At 40.7% G+C, this 22,309-nt stretch overlaps 1 protein-coding gene across 3 annotated transcripts; it reads right to left on the reverse strand.

The window, feature by feature from the left end:
* Positions 1-798: 798 nt before the first annotated feature.
* Positions 799-21,948, reverse strand: loxl4 (lysyl oxidase-like 4). 3 transcript variants are annotated; one of them, XM_076975100.1, is made up of 15 exons: positions 21,878-21,948; positions 20,886-21,177; positions 20,010-20,332; positions 19,375-19,589; positions 12,971-13,009; positions 12,473-12,686; positions 12,111-12,291; positions 7,265-7,419; positions 6,668-6,835; positions 5,073-5,235; positions 4,746-4,989; positions 3,784-3,899; positions 3,526-3,666; positions 2,070-2,177; positions 799-1,961 (listed from the first exon to the last, which is right to left on the reverse strand). In XM_076975100.1, the coding sequence occupies exons 1-15, from the start codon at positions 21,899-21,901 to the stop codon at positions 1,891-1,893; spliced, it is 2,454 nt and encodes an 817-aa protein (XP_076831215.1). In that variant the 5' UTR covers positions 21,902-21,948; the 3' UTR covers positions 799-1,890. The 3 variants fall into 3 exon arrangements, with proteins under 3 accessions (XP_076831215.1, XP_076831214.1, XP_076831216.1); XM_076975099.1 differs by having other exon boundaries at positions 20,886-21,198; positions 21,878-21,911; XM_076975101.1 differs by lacking the exons at positions 19,375-19,589; positions 20,010-20,332; positions 20,886-21,177; positions 21,878-21,948 and adding an exon at positions 14,395-14,434.
* Positions 21,949-22,309: the final 361 nt, after the last annotated feature.

The raw sequence follows: 22,309 nt of genomic DNA on the forward strand, positions 1-22,309 counted from the left end.
TCTGATCAAACATCTTCTAGACCAAAACACACATGTAGTTCACCCATGAGAGTACAGCACATGGTATACAAGAACAAACTCTCAAATGAAAACAAAAAGGTTTAGGAAAGTGAACAGGTAGCACCAAACAATACACCAATTCATACAGCGTCAGTACAGAGTATACAGTAATGTGTGATGAGGATTTGTCCTGATAAATATCAACTGAAACAAATAAATATCAATGGTATGTTGAATTAACTTAAGAGTACATAATAAAAAAAACATAGAAATAAACATAATCAATGTAAATCATAAAGAATGAAAATAACAGGCAATTTGACATTATTCAACTTGATCAATACAGTATATGGCAAAAATTCAATCATCACATGACTTTTTTTGTTTATAGACTGTGGACATGTTTTTCACACATATGTTGATTATAGCTGGAACATAACGGGAATGTGTGTTCTGAAAGGCTTATGTTTGTTGACAGGATCACTTAGACTTATTTAAGTGTTTATGGACAACACAGCCACTCTTAAATGCTGCTAAATGGACAAGTGGTGGCCCGTAAATGACATAAAAGTGGAAAAACAACAAAAACCATCCGGATCAAAGAGGCTAAGGATTTCTAGTAGGAACAAATTATAGATCAACTCGTGTTGCAGCTGTGTACAGTGAATAAAATACCCATAACAATATATTACTTAGCTAGAAAAAACAGTACTCCTCAATTTTCCCACAAAGAAACATACTGCTTGATGTTTTGCACCTGTACCACATAAGTTTTTCTTTGACGGTCACCCCCCCCCCCCCCCCCCCCCCCCATCCAGGTCTGTCTTCTTTACACAGAGTCCACAGCAGAACATGTATGCAAATCCCATCATTTAGGGTGTTTTACATGTTTTGCTCCGTTTGCTTTACACGTAGATGTTTCCACCAGCTGCAGAAAGAGCATTTGTATTTCTGCAGATTCGATGCACTACATATATTCCAGATGTTTTACATGGCAAAAAACATTTAGCATATATGCTTTTTGAATTTAATGATTATTATTAAAATAAGCTTTTCTCCATTAAAAATAAAATTAGTTTAGCTAATGAAGTATTAAAATAAATTAACCAGCAGCATATGCTGTATAATGCATACTGTAATGAATAACCACTTCAAGACTATCAGTAACTCATAAGAACAATTCATCAGAAGGTAATTCATCAGAACAAAGTATGAAATATATAAAGGGATAAATCCCAAATAAGTCAAGAAAGAAAGAAGAAAAATAGTAGTAGAGAAAGTAGGATCACTAAACCGATCCCTGGGTAATTTCTAAAAGAATACTGATCGTCAGTAAATAAAGTGCATCCATCAAAGAAAACAACTGAACCTTTTCTAGAAACATCCTCTGACTCGTAAAGAAATACAATACCTGGATAAACTCAATTAAGTGAACACATTTTCTGCACCCAACAAAAACATGTTAAATCTGTAAATCAGTATTTGTATGTTTGTATTTGTTCAAAAGGAAATTTGCACATTAACGTGAGGTACACCTGCCTGCACTACATAATATCTGAACCACCAGCCAGTAAACTTTGCAAAAAATTACCAGTAATTTTGAATACATCTCACTTTGAATGCATTCTTAAGACAACTGGGCTAACAGTATGAAGTGCCGGTAAATCAATTAGACAGTAAGGTGCAGTCTAAACTAGATTTCATGCCATTTTATGCCTGTCCACTCATTAGTAGATTGAAACTCTTGCAACTTCCTTTCTCCACTGGATGTAGGTAGATGTGTTTGGGTTCAGTAAGGACAGAGGTTTTATTCAGTCTGTAGTGTAACAGGCCATTGTCCTGAAGACCATCCTAGCACATCCTGTCCTCACAAGACACTCTCCGCTCAGCTCAGATGAAGTTATTGGTGATCTGGCGCTGGTGTTCAAACAAGTCTTCGATCTCAGCACTGTATGCATCGCCTGTGCAAAGGGAATCCGAGAAGCTCTTTAGAATGAAACATGTACACGTTTGTGTTTGTTTGTGTGTGAGTTTGGGTACGTGTCTGTGTGTAGCTGCGCGAATCCTACCTGTATGACAGCCGTACATGAAAACTCTGTGCCCATCATATCGACACCTACAGCGCATTGCATTATTCATAAAGTCTGACTCGGCCATATCCAGCGAGGGGTTAACTTCTACCTGTCATTGTAATGAAACAGAGGCAGGAAGACATTTCAGCACTCCGCACCATCAGAAAGAACAAATCTTCAGTGGGAAAGTTATGTCATGTTACTAAGCTGTATACAAAGAACCACAGGCCAACAGATTTGTTGAGTGGTATCACTTCACACTAATCACAAGTTATAGGAGCTAAAGGATTCTATGCATATGCAAACCAACAATGTAGAATTTTAGAGTACTTTTTGAAGTTGTTGGTACAACTTGTTTCATTTTGGTTAAAACTGTATGGGAACATATATCTTAATAGCTAAAGTCAAATACACAAAGATTATATCCAGGTTACTGGTATAAAGGAAAATAAAACTATATATGATGTTTTGAACAAATTCACAAAGTTTTCTTTTGTTCAATTACAGTACATGAATTCCAATCCGAGGTGTGGAACTGTGGTCGTGTCTGGTAGTGGGATGTGTTTTAGTGCAAAAGAGTGCTTGTAAAAGTAGAATAAATTGCTCAGTTCACAGTTAACTCTGTCCAAAAGAGGGGAGCGTCTGTGTTTTATGCCCTTCGAAAAGGAAATGTTAAAGTTTTCTTATTTTTGGTATCCAGCTATGTGATTAAAAGAAATATCATCAGAAAAATGCTGCTGGATTTTCCTAGTGATGAACCATGTGCATTCTAAGATCCACTGAACCCACATTGTGTAACCACAGCAGAACGGATCACAGTGTCTTTGTCTGGACTGGTTGGTATTGGCGAATATGTGGATACATGTGATCAAACGTGCTCCCTGAACTTTGCACATTACCACAACACTGTGTTTTGCCACAAATAACTACGGCATGATGCCGGTTTGTAATTAGCATCTGAAAAACATGCTTAAAATAAATGTGCTCAATCATAGAGACATTCAGTGTAAATAAATCTTTAAAAATGGTCATGGCACGTAGGTACACTATAATTAAAACAAAGGTCCCCACTAACCCATCTTTTACAGCTGGAATGTGTAAAAAAATGGGCCCTTGTGTGGCTGTTTTACAGAGATTTTAGAGTGTAAGTCCCAGTGGGATAAAAGAACTCCAAGCTTGGAGGTGCTGACTTTGATGGCAATACCCACAATGATCTGCATAATTAACATGCACTTAATGTAATGAGAGATAGAAGCTGCTTTGGCTGCAAAATGAGAGGAAGTCTGCGTTTTACAGGCAGTACCATCATGGCCGAATTTTAGTTGTGGCGTTGTAAAACACTGATTTCTCTAGGCATGCCTAGAAAATTTAAAATCTTTGCTGACTTCAAACAATGGTACAGAAATATTTCATCAGAGAAATATAAAAGAAATGTGATGTAAATACTGAAAACCTACCTGGAAAATATAATCCCCAGGACTGACATCTGTTATATCTACCCACTGGCAGTCAATATCATGGCGATATGTGTCCCAGCAGCCCACAGAAATTCCCTGGTCTCCGTAGTTGTAACAGGAAAAGCGTTTGTAAAGCCCTAAAAGGGGGTGTGCGGTTAGCCTCATAGCCATATCAGTTATTTGATGCTAAATGTCTTAACATCATATACATCCCTCTCTTTGTTTTACATTAATAATGATGAGCCAGGTTTTACCTTCAGAGCAAAATGAGTCCTCCAGACAGAAGCTGGCTTTGTGTCCCTCAGCAACTCTGGTCCCATTGAGTGTCAGAAGATCGTAATGTGTGAACACTTCAATGCTGTGATAGTGCCTGTGAATACATAGTCTTTGTCACTACGGATCACCAAGCAGTCCTCAACGTATGTAGAGTTGCTGGAAACGTTTATTGGGATGTATCTTTGGAAGCACCTTAGTGTGCAGGTAAATGTAGATGGGTTGTGAAGAAGGAGAGAACAGTGAGTCCCTATGGCGTACTACTGAATGATCTCACTGCTGCAGGACGAAGGTGTTGACTACCACAGCAACACCCTTTACAGAACGCTGCCGCTACCGTGCCTGGGTCATGTTTGCAGCTCTGTTTATTCAGGTTGTCTGAATGAACTGCTTTGAAATGCATGCCTTTGCAGTGTTGATTTAAGAAAGTACTGGACTGTCCAGAGACCCCAGATTCTCCACAACAGCCTGCCTTGTTGCCACAGAATAGGGGCAATTATTTTCAGAAAATAAGTGATGAATGTAAAAACACTTGTAATTTTGAATGTATTTATGAGGAGAAAGGTAATGCCCACCTGCCTCAGGTGAAATGATATAGGCCAATGGGCAGTTAAAAATAAACATATGACACTTATTCCCATAACAGCTGAAAGAAACACAAAGTCTGTGCATCGACTCAGTAGTCTGTGTGTTGATCTGTGGTCTAGGTTTAAAAAGCCAGCCACTTAACAATGAGTGCTTATAAGGGAGCTAGATGAATAAACAGAACAAACCTTGTTTGCCCAATTCATCTTTTATCAAAATACTGTTCGTGACATACAGGGGCCTAACTTGACAATTACATCGGCTGTTTAGTTCCATTTCATTACCTTGAAAATCTACGACCTCATAATGAAAACGACTGCACAGGACTGCAGCTTTAGTCCCGAGCACCGTGACTCACCTGTGGCACTGGTGCCACGTCCAGGACTCTCGGGACGCGCGGGGCCTGAAGTCGGCCCTCCCCAGGTTCATGATGCGAGAGGAGAAGCGTAGCAGACGCCGGTGGCCGTAGGGCCAGCGCATGCGGGCGGCCGAGGAGGACAGGCAGTTCTCCTCGTGGGCACAGGTGAGAAGGTGGAGGGGCCGATCCTCCAGGTACGCCGTCTCCTGCACCAGCTGGGCATCCACAACCAGGTCAGGGGCAGCTGGAGTGGGTGGGGCAGGACGTTACAGTGGATTTAGGATATTGGGTATTAGATATTAGGTACTCTGATTGAGCAGCACTCACTCTCAGAACAGGTGACTCCAGCAGCTTTGGCTCCGCCCCCACGAGGGCAGTGGACGTGGTTGTTACGACGACAGTGCTGGATGGACAGCTCAGTGCCCACACAGTGCGTCCCACTCAGCAGTACTTCCTGGGCGTTGGGGTCGCCCTGCCAGTAATACGTGTCCTGTGCACGGGGAGAACAACATGCTAATGATCTAGCAGGTAGGAATTTTAATAAACAACTGAGTGACATTAGAAAGATATAGGCTACATACAAGTCCAGTTAGAGATATACAGTATGTGTTATGCACTTCATAATTTAGGACTTAAGTACCTAATACAAATCCATGTAATTACTATAAGCCCAATTCCAGATAATTTGGGAAAGTCAATGAAATGCAAATAAAACATTTACTTTGACTTAGAAATGCAAGATATTTTTTAGATTTATTCTAAAATTGATGCCTGCAACACATTTCAAGTTGGAACTGGAGCATTTAAGGACCAATAAAAATATGACATGTAGGTATCAAGTAGGGGATGTTAAAGGGGTGATGCAACTGTACATATAAGGACCTTCCAAGAAAGGTCTAGGTTTCTAAAGCAAGGATGGGTAGAAGCCAATTTGCCAACAGATGCATTAGCATAAAATTCAGTACAACACCCTTTCCACAGACAAATCAGTAGGAGTTTGGGCATTGTGCTCTCTATGGTATGCAATATAACTAAAACATTCAAGGTATCCAATCAAATCTCAGTGCAAGACATGCAAAGCCAAACAACACTTAATGTCTGTGATCTCGGATTCCTGACATCACTGTCTTAAGAACAGCCAGGTGTCTGTTATGGTATCTGTAATCTGTGAAGCTTTCAGTAACACATGAAATGTGCAAGTTATTTTATGCACCATCTTTTCAGGAACATCCCTGCATTTTACAGCAAATATGTGGCATGTGTAGGTGTTATTAAAATAAAAAGTGTAAAGATAAACATTCAACTGTCCCAACATTTTTGAAGCATGTTCCAGTAATCATGTTGGAAATTAGTAGAAATAAATGTAATTTGAAGACAAATTAAATTCAAAACATGATAAAAAAAAATACAAATAAAGTGTTGTAGTGTTTTCTACATAGTATATGGTGAGTAGTCATTCTTATTTGTTTGTAATATTTTCCATACTGGAATTGAGGTTCAAAGACCAGTACAAGGCACTGAAGTTAAAAGCATCATTATGAGATGTGAGAGGTTTTAACTTTCAAAGCAATCTCTCTAGGCTCTAAACAGGCTCTTAACAGTATCAGAAAGTAATATTTGGAAATATATATATGCCCAAAAGCTTACTAAATATACATTTTGCATCTTAAAATACACTATTTACTAGTAACCTATGTTTTCTGGTTCCACCCATTCACCCTCACAGAACAACTACTGTATAAAGCTTATGTGCTTAAACACCCCCACCCCCTCCAAACACGGTGTTCACACACAACGCACGCCACACACAGACGTAATTGAAGCAGTCAGTGTTTAGAGAAAAGAAAAACAAGTGACACATTCAGTGGATTCTGGAAACGAGTACATTCTTGAGCAGTGCCCCGTGCTCAGGGTGGTGTCACCTGGTGGGCTCGTGCGGCGAACCCAAAGCCCAGCTGTCTGCAGACCACCATGGCTTCGTTAATGCCCCAGTTCTCACTGCACACCGCTCCCCAACGCTTACTGCCCCCCACGTCCATCAGCACTTCCACACGGCCTTCTGCTGCCTCTCTGCCCCCTGCTAACCGTACCTGACACACACACACAGACATAAGAATATTATTATACTCTTCAGCTATAATTTTTTCCTAAATGTACATACATACATACATAAAAGCTTGCATAAAAGGTATAGAATTTCAAATGAAATTTAATGGTTTAAGAAGAAGATTTAAGAAGAAATGCCAATTAAACGTGCTACTGATGGCAAGTTCTTTGGCTGCCAAGATTTAAGTTTTCATTTATAAACTTCCTTAAGTAAAATATCTGTTTCTACACCTGTGCTAAGAACATAGAGCTTACATAATATGATGATCTTATAACTATGACTCTCAGTCCTGTTCCAAATTAGAAAATATTGATTTGACACCCCAAAATCCCTGAAAAATTTCTGCATGTCTGTTGATTGTAATTGTGGTTTCCATGCCACCAGTTTCATAATTCTGAAAGAATGTACTAACTGTGTTCTGCAAGCCAGTCTTGGGAACGTTACATTTGACACAGGCATCTTGGGCGTGCTTGAACGTCCAGGGCTGGACCTCTTGGAAGAAGCAGTCCAATATAGAACGCTCTTTTCCTGTACATTGAACTGAGTTCATATGGATTGGGCCTGTTCCTGTAAATAAATAAATAAATAAATAAATAGGTAGATAAATAAATAAGTTTATTTTTAAACTTTAAACTTTATTTGTGCATTGCTATTTCAAGAAAGGTGATGAGAGTTTTTCTATTGAATTGTACAAATACTGCATGCCAATTGAAATCATGGGATTTCACTCCTCTGTTCATAGAGCCTCTTGCCGAACATCAAAGCCAAAGCAGTGTGGCCACCAAAGATCGTCTGCATCTCCTTGTTTGTGTAAAACGTGCTTGTCTCATTGCAACTGCACCTCACAGACAACAGGAATCAGCTACGTCTGTCTGCCAGCACTCTGGAGATAAAAACTACAACGCTCTAAGTGTGGTCACGGATCATTTCCTACTTTGTTTACTCTCAGCAAGCAAAGACGTGGGTAGACAGACTCCCTTTCAGAACACTTGGGCTAGTCAGCATCACAGAACTGAGCTGAATGAGCAACAGCTAAACTCAAAATCAGTTTGAACACCACAAATGTCTGAAGGGTCAAATTACATTTTTTCCTTATCTTTTGTTGCTTCTGAGGTAAGTCAGAGGAAATGCTGTTTGAACTTATGCAGCTACGGACAAACGTGGTTGTTTTAAATCGCAATGTATTTGTTAAAGTCACCAAAAGGCCATTTATAACCAGACCACTAGAATCTTCACCAACTGTTTAGTTAGTGGGTCAAACATGACAACCACACTCTAAATGAAGACCTGCCCAGCACCCAATTCTGTAATAGTTCTGGGAAACCATTAAACCATTGAAGGAAGATATTGGTTTCAGCCTAAAGGCCTCATTTGGATGGATACCTCAGTGAGAAAATTACATATAGCGACAGAAATATACCACTGGCTTGGACAGGAAATAGACACTCATATATTGTCCCTGTAATTTTGGCATCTGATGATGTGATCAAGGAAAACAGCAAATATATAATTTTGGCATATATATATATATATATGAGAGACTATATGGCCAACAGTATGTAGAAGCCACACAAATCACACTGGCAGTAGAACAGATCATCTGCTCATCTACTACTCAAAGAATCATCACATTTTCTACAAGATCATAAAATTTTGCTATAACTGTGAAATATCTAAGAGTAGCAATAGCTCAGCCACAAAGGCAATGCAAACCCACAGAGAGCCACCTGAAGAACTGAAGCATGTAACATGAAAATCAGCTATCCTCCAAATCACCTATCCTCTAAATCACCTATCCTCCAAATCACCTATCCTCCAAATCACCTATCCTCTTAATCACCTATCCTCCAAATCACCTATCCTCTTAATCACCTATCCTACAAATCACCTATCCTCCAAATCACCTATCCTCCAAATCACCTATCCTCCAAATCACCTATCCTCTTAATCACCTATCCTCCAAATCACCTATCCTCTTAATCAGCTATCCTCCAAATCACCTATCCTCCAAATCACCTATCCTCCAAATCACCTATCCTGTTGCATCAATCACAACAGACTTCCAAACTGTATCTAGAAGCTACATCAGCACAATTTTGTGTCAGGTGCATCTAATGTTGCAGCACCTGCAAACCTCCTCCGATGACAAGGTGTGCACTGCCAAGCGCTTCTTGGCATGGTGTAAATCACACTACCATTGACCTCTGGAGCAGTGGTCAAGAGTGATGAATCAAGCTTCACTGTATGACAGTCTGATGGATGGATGAAGGTTTGCTGAATTGCAGGATAATACCACCTACTTATCGGGATGCAACAGTAAAGTTTGTGTGTGAAGGGTAATGTTATTGCTACAACATATAAAGACATTTTTTTGTCAATTATACGCTTACAAGTTTGTGGCAACAGCTCTCTCTTCGAGCGCACTGTGCCCCTGTGCACAGAGCAGGGTCAGTAAAGACATGCTTGGATGGGTTTGGTGGGGAGGAACTCCAGCGCCCTGTACAGAGCCCTGACCTCCACCCCACTGAACACCTTAGGGATGTACTGGAATGTGGTTTGTTAGCCAGGCCTTCTTATCCAGCATCAGTACCTATCCTCACAAAGGCTCTTTTGACTGAATGGGCACACACATTCACACGCACTCACACACATAGACACACACACATGCTACAAAATCTTGATGGAAACATTCCCAGCAATGTGGAGACTGGCATAACTGCAAGGTTATGCCCATTCAATATTAATGTCCATAGTTTTAGAATGGGATGTGAACTATATATATATATGATATATATGATATATATATATATATCAATTCAATCAAACTAATGAGCAACTTTGTGTACTCTATATAATATATATATGTATATATATATATATTAGTTCAGTGTCTGAGTCTGTTTTCTGTGCTGCGTGTGCAACACACAATTCATTTTGAACTCTGGTTTCCAATACAGCATATGGATTCTACATTAATACTAATTTTCTTCAGTTGGGTGTCTGTAATCCCCTTCTAGTAGCAGATTAGATTACCATAATCTGAGCCAAGTAAAAATAAATTTTTGCTTTCTCTTGTTTTGTTGGTCTTTTTTGTTTGCTTTCATAACTGAGAAATAAGGCTATAATTGTGTGAGACATTTAGGTGTTTAGATCTGTATGCAAAGATCCCCTAAGTAACTGCATTATTAGATCTGTATGCAAAGATCCCCTAAGTAAGTGCATTATTCCTCACATCTGTGTGGGGTGAACACACACAATCTGGTGAAAGATTCAAAGAGTCACTGGGGACAGAGAATCGACCTGTATGACCTCACAGGTGTAAAACCAGTCTGCTGTATCACAGCAAGTCATCCAAGAACACTATCTCAGAAACCTTCACCCTGTGGGGGGTCCTGGGTTTGGATGAAGCTTCTCCAGCCCATTGAGTGTCACTCACAGACTAACTGGATTATCACGCCATGTGCAAAGATAGTGCTATTAAATCTCATAGACATCAGATTATCAATGTGATATGTTTTACTCAAAATCGACTGTGAGCATGGAAGGAATTTAACATTACTGTGGTAATGGCAACCCATTTTCAAACACAGATGCTTCAGAGAGTAAACTTGCACACATCCTCACTCCAGACATTTCAGATCTTTGTTCTATAAGGAGGGACAGGAAACCTGTACACCATCATTAAAGCCAACTTTTTCCTTGGCAACCACAGTGTACGGATCCCAGTTTGAGTCCAGCAGTGTAGTCTTGTTCTATCATCTGAGTTAGAATTTATGTTATTTTACACTCAAAATATGTTTTGCGGCCTCAGCTGCAGTAGGAAAATTACCCATGAATATAAAATTAGCACTAAACTACGGAAGAATGGAAATCACGTTTGATCCCCAGTAGTCTGTCCGTGTCTAGCAAAGCTGCTGGTCTTGAAACGTTGTAAGACAACCACAGCAGTTCCAGCCAAGCCTATACTCTGGAATGGATATTGATACGTGCAGACAAGTGGTTCTCGGAAAGTCTGAAACAACAAGACTGCAACAAACGGGCTAATTAAAGCTGGTCTTGATTTCACGGAAGGGTCATATCCTGACTGAAAAAAGTCATAAAGCTTGTTTTCAAATGACACTGATCACTGTATTATGACTGTATTATAGTATTCAAACCCGTGTGTGATTTGGCCGTTTCTATCCAGAGATTCCACTAGAGTTGCCACCTAGGTCTGACAAAAAACAAGGACACTCTGTCATATGCGAACGTAAACTGTTGACGGGGTGGGTAGGGGGGGAGGATGGCGAACGTAAGATGGACACAGCGAGAAAAAAATGCCGGATTTAAAGTGTGCAGAAACAGTCTAAATAGTCGTTTGAACTAACCTGGTGAAAACCGGGACATTAAATGAATTTTTTTTTTTGCCGGGACCGAATATTAAAAAGAAGGACAAACCGGGACAGCGACGTGAAAACCAGGACAGTCCCGGGAAAACCGGGACAGGTGGCAACCCTAGATTCCACTTGTTTGTCCAGTGCCTCATCATCTCAAGACTGGAGTCCTGCAACTCATTCTTGGCAGGCACACTGCACACACCACTAGACCTCTGCAGCTGATTCAGAATGTAGATACACGACTTATATTCAATCATCCCAAGTTCAAACACATCACTCCACTGCTGGGTTACCTCTACTGGCTTTCCACATCAAACTTAAAATCCTGATGCTTGCAGAGTGATAAATGAACCTGATCACTCCTACCTGAAAACACTTCTCACCCCACACAATATCCTGCACCCTTCAAACCTCAAGTACACCATCACCGTCCCTCAGAAGACTTTTCTTTTCCGGACTAGCATCCAGATGGTGGAATGACCCCATCCCATTACCAAACTCACGCAACACTAACCCCATGTCAATCGTTAGACTCAGGCCAAGCATATCAGCAGGTTTACCTGGTTTTGGGAAGGTGATAACCGAATGCTTTTTTGTATACACATTTATACTGTTTATATACTGTTTAAACACTATGAACATAACACATCACCTGCTCTTTTCTTGTTATTCTCTTATTCATGAAAGATAAGAAAAGATAAACCTTTATTAGTCCCGCAATGGAGAAATTCACAAGAGTCTATTAGAATTAATTCAGCATGGAGGAAGACAAGTGAACTGACCAGTAAAGGGACTGATAGCCTATAAATACAGCTATTAACTATATGTACCTAATAAATTCCAAGTTAGTCTAGTTATTGTTAAAATCGCCCAAAATCTCACCTTGGCCCATGTATGCCCCAGTCAGAGCCTCCTTGGCGGTACCAAAGCCCAGTTCTCTGCACACCACACTGGCAGAGACGCGATCCCACAGATGGTCCACCACGGTTCCCCACTTGCCCTCACGCAGGACCTCCACTCTGCCCTCCCCCACACGAGGCCCTGACTTCAGACGCACCGCTTGCTGTCAGAAGGGAAACACACAATCACCAGGGGTCTCCACCACTCACCGCCACTGCTATGGACACACCGAATTCTCACGCATCACCAATGTAGCGTTCAGGCTTATGGTTTCACTGAAGGAAAAGATAAATACACGCCCTAATGAAACGCTTCAGCCAATCACAGGTGCAATGTGCACTTACCTCAACAGGGTACGGGGCCTGTGGCCGTCCCGAGGACATGCGTGAGAACTGTGGGCCCGGTACACAGCGGGCCACGGCATGGCGCCCGTTCCTACAGGGGCCGGCACTGCGGGGGATGGACAGCCGGGCGTGGCACTCGGCCAGGCTGCACTCCGTACCCAGACAGTGCACCTTCTCCACCCAGAAACTCTTCTTTTTGGCCATGAAACTCAGCCTGCAGGAGACGGAAGGAACTGCAGCAAGTGACTGGATGTCACGCTAGCACACCACAGCAGTGTGGTCACGTGACCTGTGCAGAGCGCTAGGACACTACAGCAGTGTGGTCATGTGACCTGTGCAGAGCACAACTCTATAGCATCACAGACGTGATGGGACCTAATGTTGAGCAATTTTTAAAAATCTTATGTTAAATTTTTTTTTTATTATTCCCATCAGTCAATTAAGGCAATTAATTAACACAAGATGTATGTAAGAAACAAACAGAACCCTGGTTAATACCTGGTTGTTGGGTCCTTAATTTTTTCATCCCATATTTTTCTGTAAGGGAAAAAACATAGATATTACTAAAAAAATGCATCTTTTTGAAACTTAAAATCAAATAAAAATAAATTTTAAATAAATTAAAAAACTCAACAACAACAACTCAGTCATCCAAGACTAAATGTTTTTGAGATTACACCGAGTGTATGGATAAATATATGCCCAATATAAATATCCACATGTGGGTTTGTGGTAAACAGACAGTTACAGCAGGAACTCACTGGTCCAGTTCAAGTCAATTCCAGTAACGCGCTTTCTTGTAGGGTATTTTTGCTGCAGTTCTGTGTTTTCAAGTAGGTTTGTGAGGGCTGATAAATGTGTGTAAACTGCAGATGTGCAAACAGTAAAATCTAAAAGGACCGTCCACACCACCTTGAACATATGACACAAAAATGTGCTGACTATCACATGGCCAGTTTCAGCTGAACATGTCCATGTTTTCATCTTAACAAGATGAAATAGTTCTGAGATTTCAGTGCAGAAATATTTTGCAGGGGTAACAAACACTTATATCACTGTGTATATTGCCTTTAACTGTCAAACAAATGTAGTTCCAAATGTGTCAATGTCAGTGTTGTATAAAGTATTCGAGACCCATACTTGAGTAAAAGTATCTATCAAAACATTGACTTGAGTAGAAGTTGAAGTGTTCTTTAAAAACTTTACTTAAGTAGAAGTACAGAAGTATTCAGCATTTTTTGTACTTAAGTATTGCAAGTAGTTTAGTCTAAAATTTATTACTCAAGTACTGAAAGTAAGAAGTACAAGTATTGTGTTTTGAATTAATTAAAGAAAGCCATCAAAGTTTATCATTAGTTTTTATATATCACTTACAAATCAAAGATGTCAAAGATCACAAGTACAAGTGTTCTGTATGTACTTAAAAAACAGGGGTTAACACTTCGTACACAAAAAACTGATAACCTATGTCTTGCTATGTCGTAGGTTTGACGCAGAAGTACAAATTCGCCTTAATTTAGCTGAGAAAACGAGGTGTATTTTTACGTAAAATCCATCTGTCGGATTCTAAGGGTGAGCCTACTGCCCTGCATTTACCATTAAATGCCCTTTCCCTATAAAAACACTACACTATAAGAATGGACACGATTAGTCAGCACGTCGCCTTTATTGCCAGCTAATGTTAAGTGAATTCTGCAGCACGCCATGAACATAATTAGGTTAGTTAGCTAAGATATCTAACCTAACTAGTGCTTATTGCGCTATTCTGCTGTTACCAAACACGGTACCATCTCTTTTAATGAGATAAAAAGCGAATTATTTGGAATATATGTGTATTTGTATAAATATGTAAATTAAGCTGAAGGTCCCGGAAAATACAGAAAATTGACCGTCAAAGTGCCGTACAAGTGCATGAATTCTACCTTGTAACTTCGCACGCACAAAAATCGATAGGTGCACGACCTCGCGACGCAACCGCGCGCGTGGTCAACGCGCATGGGCAGAGCCGCCGTGATTGCGTCATTTTTGCCGCGCGGACCCTTGCGGCAGTCACGACGTGTCGAGTGAACCTAAATTACGAAGCTCAAGTGTTCAGTGAAGGCAGCAGCAGAGTAAACGAGATGCGACCGGAGAATGCGCAGTTTTCTCATAAGACAGCCTGATCGCTTGACACGGTGACAGCGCCAGCTAACACGTTTATAATTGTAACGAGTAACTATATAGCACGTCAAAAATGTATCGGAGTAAAAGTATTAAACTGATGGAAAATGTGTAGTGAAGTAAAAATGGAAGTAGGAGAAAAAAATAATACTCCAGTAAAGTACAGATACAGCATTTTAGTACTTAAGTACAGTAGCGAAGTAGTTCTACTTCGTTACTATACAACTCTGGTCAATGTTAGGAAGGTCCACTTATACCCCCCCCCCCCACACACACACACACACATTTTCTGACTGGTACCAGATTCTGACAAAGCTTTCAAAAATGCTGATTAAAAAGCAGACTTTCCCAGCAGAATGAGTCCAACAGGCATGCTGGAATGGGTTAGGCAGTTTCCCACAAGCTCTCCGAACAGATCCAGTAGACCCGCCTCACAAACAGCACACACACACACACAGCGCTGCTTCACAGAGCATCTCCCTTTAGTGTATCACAAAGTTACAGTTTGCAATAAATCTTCATCATCTAAGTAAACATCCCCATCATTGGCATCATTTAAATACACAATGCTATATATATGTATATATATTGTATTTTATCATGTGTAGTTTATTGTAACCTTGACATTTCTAGATGAGAAGTCACAGTGTGCAAATAAATCAGATAAAAGCTCCATCAGCACTTCCAATGACTCATGCTAAATGAAGAATGTAGTAGTCTGTACTAGAGATACATATCTAGTAAAGAGGCCCGAGGGTGATGATGAGATTACTGTAAGCTTAATGTAAGTCTCACCAACACATTTCCAAGTAATGCCTTTGAAATCTGTACAACGCATTAGAGGAACTGAGGATCGTCTCAGAGCCCACTGACTGTACTTCCTCAGTTCACCGAGCTGCCATGTGAAAGCCCAGCATGCTTTGAGGCGTCAGGACAAACGTGAAGAGCTGGACATGAAGGAAACCTTCAGCCCGCTGCTTCCTTCAACCGTCTCTTTAGACAGTCGTGGTCTGTTTGTAATTTGTTCTGACAGCCTCTGACATTAAAATACCCACCTGCTCATACAATTAGTCTCAGAGGTCCACCCTGGCTTTACTGCTAAACCAGCAAAACTTAATGATAGAGGGGGCGAGTCTGTTTTTACACCACAATCACACTACTGTTTCAAACATTCACTCTTCTTTACATGAAGCTGAACATGTTCATCATTATTTAAGGTACATGGCGAAATCACAATTTGACAAAACTATTTTAAACTATTAGCTGTGAAAGCATATGTACATGAGAAGCTGCAGAGACCTGCACATTCGTCAGGTATCATAAAAGCAGCTAAAATAAATTGTAACAATAACAATAAATTGCAACTCTTCTAAACCCATAAGACTTGTAATTTCAGGCCTGTAACACTGAAGAGTTTGAGTTTGTCTTTAAGATGAAGGAACATGAATGCTTCATGAAGGTGAGATACCTAACAAAATTACAGGCAGCACAGGCCCACAAACATTGTAGACATAAAGTCATCGCCAAGAAGTTAAAATAATACTTCACTTTAAAGTGTGTGAAGCAACAGGATAATTAAACCAAATTGTGGTCTTCAAAAGTCTTCAAATCTCCCTGTGACATACACAGTCTGCTGCTGACACAGCAGACCAGCGAGCGCTGCTATAAGTGGGAATCTTATTTCTCCTCACACGAGAACCTTAGAGATCCTCCACCCCGTAACATGTAATTACATCATCTTCCACATAGCGTCCAACGGGAGTAGTGCTGTGGGGGGGTTAGGGCGGAGGAGCTCGGGTGGAGGAGCCCGGCCTCTCGGAGATGCTGAGGGGGCGGAATGCGTCTCGTCTGCCCGGGGCTGCAGTCTGCAGCTGCGTGAAGAGTTCCAGCGAAGTTAAGTGCTGGGTGAGCTCTCCGTCTAGGCAGGTCAGCCCAATCGAGATTGCATAGAAAGTCCACCATAAAAGTCACTGCCATCATTGTAAGCTCTAATTCTAGACAAAACACCACCTTCCCACAGACTTGAGCGACTTGTGTTGTCATGCACAGAAGGGACATGGAGAGGATGATGTTTTTTTGGCCAAAGGATAAGATTCTGTGGAAGCTGTCAAACTTATACAAGAAATATCAGATCATATCTACCCATATAAAAATATTTCCAGTCATAATGATTTTACAGCACCTAACCAGCAACCGAATGCAATATATTTCCCTCCATACAGTCAAAATGTTATGTACTGTACCAAAATGGGAGTTTAATGTTTTTATGACAGATTTCTTGGGTGCTTAACACAATCAAAACTGTTGGAATGAAGATAAGACCAAAAAAATCCCAAAATCTGTCTCTTAACAAGAGGTTAACTAGGGAGTTTTTCCTTGCCACTGTCGCCTTTGGCTTGCTCACTGGGGGCTAGGACTCGGCACTTGTAAAGCTGCTTTGTGACAACAACTGTTGTAAAAAGCGCTATATAAATAAAATTTGATTGATTGATTGATGGTTTGTAGCAGAAGTTTGCTTAGTCTACTCGCAGCCAAGCAGCATCTAGACACATCCCTGCTATAAATCATTTGTGGCAGATTCAGATGGTGTAAAGTACTTCATCCATCCATCGACAGCACTGCGGAGTTTTCAGAAATGTGTCTCAACCACCAATCGCCAAAAAAGGCAAAACAAACTAAGGATGGACAACAAGACAAAAGCAGCTTCAGATAATAAACCAACAGCCTCAAGGTATCCAAAGAACTCCAATGTGGCCTAAACTGAACTGTGAATAAGAGAGCGAGGGTTCCTTACATGACTGTTGCTGAAGCAGAGGCATTCAGAGAGCAGGTGGTAAATTTCAGTGTCTATCTGCTGCAAGCACAGACAGATGTTATTAAGCAGATGGCTATAATGTGATCCTCAAAGACTCATGGCGATCAGGCCATTTTCAGTGTAGTGAGAAGGTGAGGGAACAGAATTCCTCAGCTGCACTACTATCCTGTATTTAAGCTGTAGAAAAAGCATCATTCTAAAGGGCTAAAAATAAGATTCTGAGCATGTGGCACTTGGAGTGGATTCTGAGGCCACCACACTCCCCCAGATTAGCACTCTACCTTTCATATATGCTCTCACATATATTTTAGCAATCCAGAGAGGACAGAATACAAACTATTACCCTGTTAACACACTCGATGGGTCTCTATGTCTCTACTTGGGCTCAAATGCTTACATCTAAATCTGTTTTGCCAGAATACAAAAATGCAAAAAGAAATTATAGCCATATGTGATACTGAGCAGGCACTCGGTTGTTTCAAATGTCACCAAGTGAGTTTCTTATATCTCTCGCACTGTTAAATCCACCTCTCCACACGGAAATGAAGGAGAGAGGCCACACTTACACGCTTCATGCAAAACAAACCATTCTCTTGAATAGAACTCAAAACATATTGTTCGCATTACAGATTTAATGTGTAGCACAACTGCTAAATTCAAATGGAGACATCAGATGAAATATGAATGATGAAACCCTTCTTATTACCTGTTAAGGTTCCTTGCACATAGCACAACAAACCTCGATTTCTAAGCTGCTGTCAACAACCACCCTAGAAGACACACTAGCTATATCTCTTTCACTTCTTTCATATGCAAGTAATGATACATCTTCTATAATTTTCACTTCTCCAGAATATAGTGACCTCTGTCTGACACCGTTAGTTAGAGGGAACCTCTACGTGATAAACTTGCAGGAGTGTGAGATAGTGAACAGAGTCATCACGCTATCAGTCCCAGAGTTTGGATAGAGTTTTCTGGATGAGCAGGGTGAAGTTCATCTCTGTTCAATACCAAACTTACACATGCAGATGAAGAACCCAAGATGTCTGGAATCAATAGTGAACAAGTACCAATGATATGTGCAAAAGAAAGATTATTCCAGCATGACATCAAATGCAATAAACAGTGTTTAAAGAACAGTTTAAAGCTAATTCTGCATCAGTGTTTAAATAATTTCATATACAAGTGTGGCATTGCTTGGAGCCATTCTGTACACTTTAAATCTGTATAAATATTCTGACATAATCAACCAGTAGGAAACACATAGTGAGGGGCAACTGTGATTCTGAGCAAGAAAGTCATAAGTGCAGGTGTCTTTAAATCCACTGGTACAATAAACTGGTGCTCTCTACACTAGAAGACTTTTTGAGGTTTAGCACTGATGCCCCTGTGATAGACCAAACATCAGATATATTAGTTCCTTTAGCAGAAACCTAAAGGCTTAAGGCAGACATTTCATCTCCAGGATTGGGAGCATAGATACCATCAGTAAGTTTTTAGAGATCTTTTCATCATTGCCTGAGAGCTCACATTTATAAGACCTGGACAGAAGAGATAAGACAAACAAAAGATCTGTGCCAGAGTCTTCCCATGTACTTTATAATATTATCGTCAGGGATTCTAATAAAGATATGACTCCACAGAATGCCAATTTCTGTACACTGTCAAGCACTAAAAATATCAAAGAAAATTGATATTTTTTTAAGAAAAAAGTCTTAAATTTTATTATATATCATATAATCTAGCCTTGATTGCCAAAAATGTAGGTTTCACCCTACAACCCTACTACCTGCTCAGTGAAAAATAAAACAGCGATCTAGTATTAACTTGGAGGATTTGTATGTTTGGGGTTTAGCTTTAGTTTTAGAGCTCCTAGAACTCAACACAGGTCATAAACATGTAGGTGTTTAGTAAACAAAGGACTTACTTGTAATTATTCATGTTGGGCTGTTCTGCATCTGGAAATCCCAGCATGCCACACACCACTCTGCTGCTGTTTAGACTCCAACCTTTGTCACACACCTGCCTCCATCTCCCAGCATGCTTCACTTCCACAACGCCCTCTGTCACCAGCGCGCGTTTCTTGTTAACCATCAGAATAGGACGCAGACGCACCTCCTCAATTCTCACCTTACTACCAGACTAAAGAGAAGAGCAAAGACATCTGAAATGTTTTATAATGTTGATATTGTGGTAATTTTATGACACAGTATATGTCTGCAAAAATAAACTGACAGACTGCAGAAATTAGCAATGTCAGGGTGTCAACCTGTTGAGCAGTTTATGTAAAGGAATGATTGTAAACATTGTAAACATTTGTGATGTCATTTTAAGATAAATGAACCCTCAGCGTTTTTTCTCTCAAAATCTGTTGGAATGACTGAGACTATAATTGATGTCTGTGAATGATGTCTAAACAAATTCATAAACATTTCTACTTAAATATGTCTGGAACATGAAGATCTGATTGGATGTAATTCCAGCTCTGGCTTGTCCTAAAGATAATGCTTGCGTCAGAGTTACAGACTTGTAGAGTCTTGCCAGTCTACACTGACTGCTTACCGGATAATGTAACTGTTGTCTGGAAAAATGACCCTGCCTTGAGAAGTCTTGCGAGTGTCCATTGCCATCCCGAGAAGAAGTGGACCTTGGGCTGGAGTAGATATCTTGCCACCGGTTTGAGGTTGTGATATTGGTTCTAAGAGCAATGGCATGGGATCGCCTGGTGACCCCAGGATGTGCCTGGTCCAACCTCCTCTCGGTGCTGCACACCACCCCCAGATCCTCGGAGTGCTTGCAGTCATGGACCCCCCATCCATTGGACTTGCAGTCTTTCAGAGTTCTCTCTGACCCTTCACAGCGCACATTATCCATCCAAATGGGGCCTGTGGCAGTCGCGAACATGTGAAGAGCATGTTACAAAATGTTCGGAGAGAACGGTGAAGAATGTGTACACAACTACAAGTTGTCTAATCAATGACAGAATGACTGGAACGAAAAAAGTCTCCAAATATGATGTCAGACAGTGTCAGCAGGAAGACATCAAAAGCAACACTTAAGGGATTCAGTGAGGGTTCTCCTGAATCTGCCCGAGTGAATGTACAGTATTTGCTAGATGGGCTGACTGAAGCCTTTGTTTAGCTTTAATGACAGTGCTGCGTTGCCAACTAGTGTTAAACGTGCTTTGGTTTAGTTTATTGCTGCTTTAAATTTAGATTATGGGGCAGGGCACGTCAATGTAAAGAACAGCAGGCGCGCTTCTGTGGAAACTGTTAGCGATCTCTTTAAAGGAGACCGCCCTTACACACAAATCAGAATAAACTCAACACTGTTAGAAAAATTCCCAAGCTGCATAATCCACAAAAGATTTTAAAATGTTTTTTTATGTACAGGGGTAAAGACTACGGATTAAAATAAAGATTAGTTCTTGCTACTCACCCTCTCCCTCTCCATACTTCGCACTGTGTGCCCATGTGACTGCGCTTTGAAAGCCAAGTTCTCTACAAACTACATTAGCCAATTTGATGTCGACTTCGTCGTCGCAGACGGTTCCCCACTCGTTGTTGTGCAGGACCTCGACGCGTCCCTCGTTGTCTCTGCTCCCGAGTCCCGTTAAACGGACCTTCGCGGCTGGCGCGCGAGCCGACTGCGGGAGCGCGTGAGTGCAGGTGAGGAACAGAGTCAAATAAAGGTAGAGGCCCAGCGGCATGTCTGTGTCGGGGGAACGCTTCTGAAAAGTAGCACAAAACACCTGTTGATATTTAATTAAACTGTCTTTGTTTAACGTTTGTCCAAAAAAGGAAAAAAAAACACCTGATCTGCCTAGTTGTAAGTTTTTTTTTCTTCTTCACGTGCACATCATATTTCTACATCATTTGTAGCTTACATTATATTAGTAAATGTAAAGTCAGGCAAGCGTAAATATCAAGGCATTCATAAAAAAAAACACACGAGAAGCAGTCTTTATACCAACATCCTTTCATAGACTCCCTGTCAAAAACGTATTTGTTAAAAAAAGAAAGAGAGAAAACAGAAAAACATCATGCATGCATCCCAGCTGGAGTCAATATTAGTAACAAAAACACCTCACATCATAACTGTCCCAAACACATTTGAAATAACTGGCTGCAGCCGCAAACACATCCTGTACCTGTCCCTTTACCTGTCCCCGTAGGGGACGCCAGAAGATATAAGAAGCTCCAGTAAGTGAAAGTGCCAAACCAATAAAACAAACTATCTAATAAAGTACTGGCACACGTAGTCTTAGCCAAAATAAAAGCCAAATAACCCCAAGTGTCTGAAACATCAAACCCCACCTTAACAAATCACACTGCTACATGAGATCTTCTTTTTCTTTTTCTTTTTTCTTTCTTTTTTTAAAGAATGAGTCAGATATTCTGAGGTGAAATTAGAGGCAATCGTTCACTTACCTGGCTGCCAAACTGGAGTCCCATCAGTCCCTGATCTGGGGAAAGTGAAGGAGAGAGTGTGCACCAGTGAGGTTAGGTCCTCACACACCCTCCCCTCCCCTCCCTCCTCCTCCTCTCCATCACTCTTCATCCCTCCCGCACATCCACCCCCTCGAGCTACATGTTTAGTTTAATCCACTATGCAGGTTTATTACCACATAAGTCAGCATCACACAAATAATGAGAGAAATCAGGTATTTTGTATACCTTAAAAATCAGTTTAATCCTTTGACTGCCATCCACTAATTCAAACATTTAAATACATTTTTGAGATTGTAAGCTTTTGTGCAAGTTCTACCACTGCACACATTTTAAATATGCATTACATTTCTCATACGGTATGATCTCAGCATCTCTAAAATGCCATTCTGATTGGTTAATGCTTGTTAAGGT

This window comes from Brachyhypopomus gauderio, chromosome 15 (genome assembly GCF_052324685.1).
Source record: "Brachyhypopomus gauderio isolate BG-103 chromosome 15, BGAUD_0.2, whole genome shotgun sequence".
NCBI classification, from domain to species: domain Eukaryota; kingdom Metazoa; phylum Chordata; class Actinopteri; order Gymnotiformes; family Hypopomidae; genus Brachyhypopomus; species Brachyhypopomus gauderio.